A 10,599-nucleotide genomic window follows, 5' to 3' on the forward strand; every position below is an offset into this window, starting at 1 on the left:
TACAGATCTGAAATAGTATCAAAGTATCATACAGGTAATGAATCTCATTTTACACTTAGTCATATAAAAAAAAGTTATGAAACACAGTTATATTTAAGGTTGAAAATATTGTGTTTTTAAAGGCTTATGGCAGCTGCCATCATGTTAATAAAATATTTGGGAAAGATGAAAAGTAAGTACATTAGTATCTATGATACAATGTATACATGCAAATACAAAAAAAGTAGACCAGTTCTTTGATTAGCTCAACTAGCTATTTTCTTGACCACCGAAATGTCTAAAATTTTAAACTTACTTGTTTGGCTCTGGCCAAATCCTCTCATCTTGGAGAACAACTCCAAAAGCGTGAATAACTGGGGTCTGCAAAATATATATGTTTTTGTTAATAATATAGTCATTTACAGATACAGTATTTATTAACTTTTCTCTTGAGAAAGTAATTGTAATTAGTCTTCGGGCATGATTTTGCAAATCAATATCTCTAAAGATAGCCTACGTTGCAGGCTCTGAACGGGGCTGTTTTTTTTTATTCGGGAGAAGGGAGCTCTGTTTTGGAATGGGGCAAAACTACCTTCCACAGCAAACTCCATTTCAACCTTGAAAATCGTAACCACCCCAGCACAGCCCCCCCCAACACCACAAAACACCCCCCACACACAAACCCCCACAGCCCCAAAACCTACCCCAAGTAAAAATTAGCCCTGGTCGGAGCCTGCAATGGAGGCTAATAAAATCAAACGTCCTTGCTGCTGCAAATATCACATTGTGTAACAGTTTGAAAATGTTGCTTTGTTACCTTGGCTGGCACAATGTGGCCTCCGATTTCAGCATCCAAGTCCATGTAACGTGCCCCCCATGGGGTGATTACGGCACAGCGCAACGACTCGTCAAGAACCTGACGTAGGTACCTACAGATGAACATTAGCATTCGCCATGAATTAATCAGCTGTAGGCATCAATGCACTACATTCACCTCGCTGCAGTTTTAGCTACATTTTGTCTCATTTCTCGATTTTGTACATGTAACAACCTCTGCATAAGGTCTACCTGATCATAGTGGTCCCTTGGATGATTTTTATCCCTAACACAAGCAGGTTCTGAAGATTGTAAAAAGACAGGCTGTGAATGGCTTTACATTGACTAGGCTTCTTACATTATCAAACATTCTTAAAACAGAATCAGTGTCTTAATATACATGTGTCGCTTGTTGCATGTATTGCCTGTTATATTTTACTGACTGATATGTTCAATTTTCAAAAATGGAATACTGGACCTTTTCAATAGTTCATTTCAAATATTCTTACACTAGTTGTGAAAAATGTTGTCAGGGGTGACAGGTATTAAGAATCCTGTCATGCTGAACACCTTTCCACAAAGACCATTTTTTTCAGTCTAATTGTTAGGGCTCTTACACTAGTTGTGAGATGTTGTCAGGGGTGACTTCTCCTTTCTTCCCCAAGACATCGCTCAGTTCCTGGTACAGTTTCTCCTCTACCTCCTCATGAGTGGCAATGAAGTACAGGGCCCATGTCAGCACTAAGGAACATGGCACAGAAAGTATCATCTGCATTAAAAATATGATATGTGAAAGTACAAGTAACATACTGAATCAGCTTAGCTCAAATAAACTTGATGAACAGTTGAGCTACGCTTGTACAAGTTGTGACAGAGAAGAGGGATGCCATGGCATGTGAAGTACTTTCAAGGCTTTGACTTAATTTGTCATTAATCTTTGATGGTTCATTTCCTTTATTGTTAACCTTGGCGGGTTGGGAACAGATCTGCAGACACAGATTTGTAGCAGTTGGCTTTTCTTCCCGTTTAGCAACATGTTGTTGGTGTCAGCCCACGAGTCGAGATGAGATGTTTCTTCCTCAAGCGTTTTATCCACGATGGCTTGGGGTAGTGAAAGAGTTCTGGACATTCCGACATCGTCCGCGTAGCCCACGTTCATAGTGTCAGGGTGAACCGTTGTCCTCGAGCTCATAAAGAGCAGAAAAAGGTACGGGGACAGCACACCACCTTGTGGGACACCAGATGTCGGCTCCTTCCAGGAACTGGCCACGCCGTTGACTACTACCCTCTGACGCCGACCGCTGAGGTAGCTGTGGATCCAAGACACCATGCTTGGACTAGCCTGGATATCGATCACACGCTGTAGCAGTATGGCATGATCGACTCGATCAAAGGCTTTGGACATGTCAGCAAACAAAGCTCTGACCAGGGTTGGCTTCTTAGAATCCAACGCAGTTAGCCAAGTTTGTACCATACGCACAAGAGCGATCGTAGTTGAAGAGCCCCTCATGTACGCGTACTGGTCTTTAATGACGGCGCGTAGGGAAGGAAGAAGTCTCTTCAGGATGCATCGCTCCATCAGCTTAGCCAGCACAGACAGCAGAGAGATGGGTCTCATGTCGCAAACATCAAACAATCTTTGGAAACACTTGGATGCAGGAGAAGTTTCAAAGTGATTGTTACCCCCTGGTAGGCTACTCTAATTTTGTAATAGATTAAACATAGCACACGACCAGCAAATGTGTTAGTTGAGGCTATACTTAATTGAGCAAAAAAGATTAAGATTATGTTACATTTTGATACTCACAGTTTCCAGAAGTATGGAATCCTCCAACCATAAATGTCATAGCATCACACAAGACCTTTGAAAGTAGGAAAACATTGTACATGTAACTATATGAACTACAACCACTGTTTAGTTTGAATTATGGAAAGATGTTTGTGGACATGACAATTATGAAATACTAGTGGTGTACAAAGAAGGTGTAAAAGTAACAGTAGCATGGGCATCACAACATTTCAAACATTTTTGATACATGTACATTTTCTATCACTTCACTTTCAATGTTTGTCTTTAATTCAGTGGGAGTTTGATCCCTTGTCAAATCATGCCAAAGACTTTAAACAGTTAAACACACACATTACTGCTACTCCCAATGTAGTGATTGCGTAAGTTTTGTTGACCAAGGTCTTTGATGGGCACTGCCATATGGGTCATGTATGGTGTGGGGGGACTTATGAATCTTATGACATATCAGTGTGTGATTTTGCTCTTACCTGCTCCTCGGGCAAGTCCCCCTCAATGAGCACATCGATGAAGAGTTGCTCCTGGGGTGGGGGAGGGTTCTCTCGACGGTACTTTACTACCCTACGAATGGTAGTGTGTAACTTTCCCAGTGCTGATTAAGGAAAAAACACCACATAAAATGTTGAATGGAAGTTAGGTCAAGGATTGGAAAAAATGCACCTAAAAGCAGCTACTCAAAATAGAACATTATTAAACAGGGGGCGGGGCTTCAAGATTTTTTATGCTATCATTGATTTAACAGCTAATTGTGATTAAAAGGTCATCAGAACAATTGATAGAACAAAGATGTTGAAAAGTGACACCTTCTTGGAACTTTTTCTCCCTGGGACTTCCTTCCGTAGGATAACTTCCCTTGACCCTCTCCTCCATATCATTCCAGCACTGGAGAGATAAGAAAGAAACTTTCAACACATGATGGACACTCATCGACAAAGGGATATTCCATTCTATAAACTCAAAAGCCTGTAAGAAACATCTGTAAAGGACTGAGATATGCTCAAGATCGGTTTGTTTATGACACATCCTAATTCTTTTTCATGAACTAAGTCTTATAGAAAATTCATTTCATAACGACTTTAACCAACACAGACAAACTTTCATGCAAAATTCTTTATTTCTTTCTTAGCATTTAAAGAAATTCTGTCTACTCACAATGTCATCGTTCCTGCCGAACTGAACACACTCCTTCTCATCCTTGAAGGAGTCACCAAAGGAGCTACGAGTGATCGCCTTCATAGCCAGGGCTATCATGTGTGCGTGGAGGGGGATGTGCTGATCACCCTCCATAGTCTCCCATTTCTTAGCCATCTCTTGCCCCAACTGCAAAATAGATGTCATTGGTTTGTCTCTTTGTATTTCATACCAGGTAACCTGCCTCATGGCATAACACACCAGGTTTGTGCTGAAGAGTACAAGCTGCATATCCAAAAATATTCAATTGATCCAATCACACTGTGATGGACCCCCACTCATATTGATACATGTAGGTATAGTGGGTTCTTTTATGTGCTCAAAACATGGCTCTCCTCAAAGCTACTTACATATTTAACTTTGTAAGAATGTACAGTAAGTCGTCAATATTCATATTATTACCTCTTGGAAGATGCTGTAATAATGTTTCATGGCCTCATGCCCAAAGCTGGGGTCATACAGCTTCCTCCTGGTCATACCATCCACATGGTTAGCATACTGGATAGACATGGCACCAATCAGAGGCTCAAACCCCTTAAAAAGCAGAGCTGGAAGAATTTAACAGAACGTTAACATTTGATAGAAAGAACCATCATACAGTGTATGACATAATGATATTAGAAATGACCCCGAGGATCATTCCATTTTCATACGATTGTATATTGTTTCTCACGTTAAAAAAAGTAATTGTTGGTATTACATGTACTGCATAAAATTTCACATTCAATCCTGGAAATGCATGTAAAATGCTGATATACTCAAATGTCATTAGATCACTGCTTGTACAAACATTTTAAGGTAGAACTTCCTTCCTTCATTTATCCATCCACTGATCCATCCATCTTCCTTTTTCCCATCTTTCCTTTCCTTTCTTCTTTGCTTCATTATTTCTTTATTGCTTTTCATTATTTTCCCTTAATTGCTTGATTGGTTGGTTGGTTGATGATTCATTCATTCATTCATTCATTCATTCATTCATTCATTCATTCATTCATTCAACGATTCATTCACCCATTCATTCATTCATTCATATTCATTATATCTTATGCTAGCCTCCAACCAAGGGCTAAAATTGAATCCGTAAGAAAGGAGTAGAAACAGAAAGAAACAACATGCCGACACTCGGGTTGAAATCGGGCCAGCAGATCACAAACCCAGCAGCGTAACCACTACGCCAGAAAAAGCTGATCAGCCAATTGGCGTGGCTGTTTGGCACTACTTAAACCCCCCCCCCCCCCCACTGTTACAAATCTTTGAATTTAAGCCTCACGTGGCCTGTCAAAGATGCGTTCATGTTGTTTCCAGAGTTCCGGCGCCCCCAGACTGACCACCAGCTGCTGCCCCCACCAGAAGGAGGCAATGTCTCCGTACTCTGCATGGAGCTTCAGTAGGAACTCATGCAGAGCGCCTGCCCTGCCTACATCACCCAGGTTACCATCCCTGTAATTACGTTAAGATACATGTTAAACATTTAAACAGAGATACTCCGTACTCTGCATGGAGCTTCAGTAGGAACTCATGCAGACTGCCTGCCCTGCCTACGTCACCCAGGTTACCATCCCTGTAATGCATTACATTAAGATACATGTTAAACGGAGGAGCAACAGTGGGCTGTAACCCGCCTTCCAGCTCCTGATCGCGGGGTCACCAGTGCGGGGGCACTACAGTCTGCGGTTCAGGTAAATTAAACAATTACAACAAAGATAGCTAATGCTATGCCTCGAAGAAATAAGGCTTTCATGTTACAATTAAACCGTAATGAAGCAACTTAGGTGATCAACAGACCTCTACTGAGCTTATTCATCCACTATAAAATGTATATAATGTGAATAAATACATATATGTATATAGATATATAACGTTAGCTATATTCTTGACGCTATATTTTATAATATGAAGTTTTAATCTCACTTTGGGTCTGATGGCTCTAATCCTGGGATGGTGGTGATTTTATTTAAGCCCTGTGAAAAACAACAATAAAATTATGATCAAATGCACATGTTGTCAAAGTCTGAATTGCAATTACATAACGTTAACGGTAGCCACTATTACACATATTTCGTTAGCTCGCTTAAACGTTTGGAAAAATAATTCAAAACATACCGGGTACAGATACAACACGGTAGCTATCAGAAAGACCACAAACGTGATGACAAAAATTGCGTAGTCCAACATCTTGACAACCAAATTCTGTCCAAATTTGGAGAACGCTTTTAAGGAAGAAACTCCAGAAGAACTGCCAGGTGATAGGGACACGTCTTCGAGCCGTGCAACACACTGAAGTAAATAAATAAGATATCAATCCGAGCATTGGTGGATATAAAAAATAGTGCTAATGTCAGTACACATACTCGCCAAATATGGAAATCTTTCATCCTACAAATAGAATAGATGTAAATAAAAGCATAAAGTAGTAAAATTTTAACAAACCGGATGATTTACTCATCAAAATCTTAGCTGAACAATGTGAAGCGCAATGATATGCAGTATACCCGCTATTTGCAAAGGTGAAATTTATTAAGCGGAAGCAATTTGGTGGAAGGTTGCGGGTGAACTTTAAAGGTCGTAAGTTCTACATGTGTGTTGAGGTCTCATAACACAGTAATTATCCGCGACCCCCGTCCAAAAGCATTGAATGTTTCTAATATGTGTGTTGTAAAACTATTGATCGTTTGCTTGTTTCCCGTTTCAAAGGTGATCTAGGTCTAAGTAGCGCAAATGTTACTTATTGTACGAAAGTAGCGGGGTTCCAGTGCTGGCTCCCGTTTTAATTTCGAGGTCGGGCCCTCCAGCTCATAAAACCGACGCCACTAATAGTAGGTTTGGAACCGTTGGATTGGTAAGTTGGTGGCGCTTGATCCCCACTGTTATAAACGGTTTAATATAAGGAAGAGTTCATCATCGGTCAAGTAGTGGTGTACTGGATCGGTCTTCTCATCGCCACCGCCCTCTCCTACTACCTACACTTCGGAACCGTCCCGTCCTCCAGGCCGAGAAAGTCATTGAAGACTACCATAAGTAAACGGAGAAACATAGAAAAAAATTCTTACGCTGTCAGTGATTAGTTATATAACATTTAAGTAGAGGGTTGAAGGATGATTTGACAAACATCATCTTATTTTGGGTGCTGGGATGGGCCCGTATCTGATGTAAACCTCAAGTACAAATGTACAATGTTTGCTGACACTCTTCTTGAAGACTATAACAGTTTAAGTTGGTATAATGCACTTCACTACAGTAGTGTACTGTACACATTTACTTGCCCGGTAACCAATTACTATGGTGAGCTGGCCGGTAACCTGCAGCTGTACGGTGATGTTGGGACTGTTGCCCTCCCGACCAGTTCAGTAGTGTACATCGGGGTTTCTTTATGTGGCTGGTATAATTTTTTTAGAGGCGGCAGTAGTTAGAAAGGCCCACTGTTACGTTATATATAAACGGACAGAAGAAGAAGAATACTTAGTAGAACTGGGACCTGCAATGCACCAGCCCCTTGAGAATGGTTGTCACTTGATGATCCCACATATATTAACATTATGTATATATTTTGGTTGTTTGTAAGGCTATTATATCTGTGAAGTTCAAAAACAGATTCTATTTCTAGATGGTGCAAAATAAATCATGATCATTGTAGGCAGAATACTTCACAGCTTTAATCTGAAAGTTATCCCTTCAATGATCACACATTGTCCCTCTATAAATATCAGCACAAGTTCAGCTGTAACTCATTTCGTTTTTCATTGGCAATCATACAGCTCCTGTATTTACCTAATGATACACATTTAACCTTAGAACTCCCCTTGCCAATGACATGTTTGATAGTCAGGGGAACATAAGCACTGCACCCACATACTCCTCCTACACCTGGGAACAGATCCTGTAACAGGTGGAAAATTCAGATTGACCTTAGGCTCTCACTGTGACTTGTCTGACTATGCTTTCAATGCGCCTTAGTAACTTAGTTGGTTCATTTTTACATCACATTTTCTGAAACAGCCCACTGTCACACTACTTGGTACTCCATTCCATTGCATTCCTCTATTCTATTTTTCCAGAAACAAAAAAAAACTGACATACTTCCAGAATACATAGCCAAACACCTCCAACCCATCAAAAAGAGTGTGGGTGATCTTGTGGTTTCCTGAAAACGTGAGCTGTGGCAAGGCTGTATCATACTGCACTACTAGGTTAGAAAAAGTATCTTTGTCCTCAGTGTGAGATTGGCTGCTTTACCCTTCTTACCTGATGAATCCTTGGAGAGGAGATGGATACTGCCAGGGATTAAACTGCCTGTTGCGTCAGTATAACAACAGTGCACAAAAGGAAGAAAATGAATCGGATATATGGTACCTTAAAATGCTATGCTTCACTTGTTACAAGGGTAGCAGTGAATACTACCTGTTCATGATCAGGCTATCAAACCTCCCTCTCCCCCTCAAAGCTAGACACGCAAGAGGAATTAAGTACTACTAGTACGTAATTCCTCTTGCACAGAATAGATAACAGATTAAGAAACGATCATACTGCACTATACAAGATCAATTGCACTAAGGCTGATTTTATGACACACGTCTCTACTGGCTGTACTGCTCACTTTTAGTTGTTATTGGTTTAATGGATGCAGATTTTTGCCTATACTAAATACTTCAAGCTTCACAAGCATAGTACATCCTTGAAACAACTCATGAAGCTTCATCATAATGCACAAATCTACTGTTGTTGGTTTTGCTAGTTACCTTCTTCCTGCTATTAATATTGCAGACATTCTACAAATCTTACAGTATTCATGGACAAACTTTTAGAATGTGTTTGAAATGTGCACACATAGTCTTAATTCTGCTGGCTCTGCGAATAAGGCATTGCAAAAAAAAGAGACATCGTTTGAGTGTCGACATGAGTGCCCATAAGAGGGAAGGTAACTGTTGGCATTAGTCACGCTTGGTGACCGTGATCCAGATCTCGTCGACCGGGCGCGTGACGAACCCGTGGCACGGCTTGACCACCTGTCCGTCCACCAGATGGAGCTTGAACTGTCGGCACAGGATGGACAGGAACACTGATGTCCACGTATAGGTGAACCTGTAGCCTGGGGAGGGGGAATGTTCTCATCAAAGCTCAAAATACCTGTACCTGTGCACATCATTTTTTACTGCCGATGCACCTGTGCATCTATATGTTTCCATAGGGTATTTCCAGTACGTGTAAATAAAAGGTACTACACATATCGCATACCAATAATGCAGGTTCACTTTTTCCTTGGGGTAACCTATATACGTTGTTGCTAAAAACAGGGTATTGAGGGATGTTTTAGTATCCCTAAATACCTAGTTTTTAGATACAAAAAGTCGAAAGACAGTGGTTTTAAAATGCATTATTTTGAAAATACTAGATTTGAAACCACTGTTAGTCAACTTGATATTCCTGAACAAATCGGATATAAGTTACCCCGCGGATATAGGTGATCATCATATAGGTGAACTAGTGTTATATTGTTGACAGTTAGGTATAAAAAGATTATCATAAAAACTTTGTTGTATTATCTTTTTAGAAAATTTCAGAATGAAGCTCTGAAGCGAGGCAGTACAGTTTGCAATTTGCCAGAAGACTGTTTATGAACCATTTGACTCTTTGTATGTTACTACACCCCTCGCCCTTACGGCACAACTTTGAATGGTACAAGATGGTGTGAAATATTTGTCCGTCTCAACTAGCAAATTTCCATCCCAGGACAGAGGGACGGGTCCTGGGACAGCACTGGTAAAAAAAACGAAATAACAACCAACAGTACTGCTGACCATTTTGAAATTGTTACCTGGGCATTTGCGACCCCCCGCAAACCCAAATGGCTGGAATGCCAACTTGTGACGACCCTTACTGTTCTCTGCATCAAACCTATCTGGATCAAACCTAGTGGAAAGGTAAGAAAACATGAACCAATATAACTAAGCATGCCTACAGACAGATCTGAAATAGTATAAATGTGTCATACAGGTAATGAATATCTTTTTAGACTCAAGCATGTAAAGATATTTACTGAGGGGAGCACAGTTACATGTATAGTTAAAAATATTGTATTTTTAAAGCTGCCATCCTTATTATGGTCAAGTAAAGATGAAAGTACAGACATGATTACATGTGTCTAGTACATGATACAATGTATAAATACAAATGCATGCAGTTCAGTTATTTAAACAGCTAAACCAACTTTTCTCGAGTTACTATATTTTAACACTAAGAGCACCAAAATGTTTGAAATTAAAACTCACTTGTTTGGCTCTGGCCAAATCCTCTCATCTTGGAGGACAACTCCAAAAGCATGAATAACTGGGGTCTGCAAAAAAATTTCAAAAATATATTTTTGTTATAGTTATTAGTATTTACTTACATTTCTCTTGAGGATGTACATGCAATAAGTTTTCGGGTATGATTTTACAAATAAATATCTCAAAAGATATAAAATCAGATATAACTTCCTTACAGGGTTTTGCTTGAACAAGGTCACATTGTGTAGAGTCCATTCCAAGTCACCGAGAGGGTTATGAAATAATATGTGTATTAAGTTTGAACTATTCTAAGTAAAAGAATATTTCAGTCACTAAAGTTCTAAATTGTTCAAACAATTGAAAATGAAAGTTTGAAAATGTTTGAACATCTGGATATGTTGGAAACATTGGGAAAGTAATGGTACAAATATCTCGTTATTTAGCACAATTTAGAAACATCTATGTGTTTTTGTTATTGTTGGAACATGTGATCACATGTTCCAACAATTTGTGTCATTTTTCCCTCCATTCAACTTTATACCC

General features: G+C 39.8%; 2 protein-coding genes across 2 annotated transcripts in view; both read right to left on the bottom strand.

Moving 5' to 3' along the window:
- Window positions 1–246: 246 nt before the first annotated feature.
- Window positions 247–5,968, bottom strand: LOC118424355 (cytochrome P450 20A1-like). Its single transcript, XM_035832904.1, has 11 exons — window positions 5,897–5,968; window positions 5,705–5,754; window positions 5,064–5,233; window positions 4,196–4,341; window positions 3,755–3,922; window positions 3,406–3,484; window positions 3,073–3,194; window positions 2,603–2,657; window positions 1,413–1,536; window positions 797–908; window positions 247–360 (listed from the first exon to the last, which is right to left on the bottom strand). Exons 1-11 carry the CDS (start codon window positions 5,966–5,968, stop codon window positions 292–294), a joined length of 1,167 nt encoding a protein of 388 aa, XP_035688797.1. The 3' UTR covers window positions 247–291.
- A 2,367-nt stretch (window positions 5,969–8,335) lies between these two features.
- The window catches only part of LOC118423856 (cytochrome P450 20A1-like), a 31,674-nt gene continuing 29,410 nt past the window's right edge, over window positions 8,336–10,599 (bottom strand). The window contains exon 13 of the mRNA XM_035832148.1: window positions 8,336–8,879. Coding sequence (XP_035688041.1) covers window positions 8,722–8,879 — 158 coding nt within the window. The 3' untranslated portion in view covers window positions 8,336–8,721. The remainder of the gene's footprint in view (window positions 8,880–10,599) is intronic.

Source organism: Branchiostoma floridae, chromosome 10 (assembly GCF_000003815.2).
Source record: "Branchiostoma floridae strain S238N-H82 chromosome 10, Bfl_VNyyK, whole genome shotgun sequence".
Classification (NCBI taxonomy): domain Eukaryota; kingdom Metazoa; phylum Chordata; class Leptocardii; order Amphioxiformes; family Branchiostomatidae; genus Branchiostoma; species Branchiostoma floridae.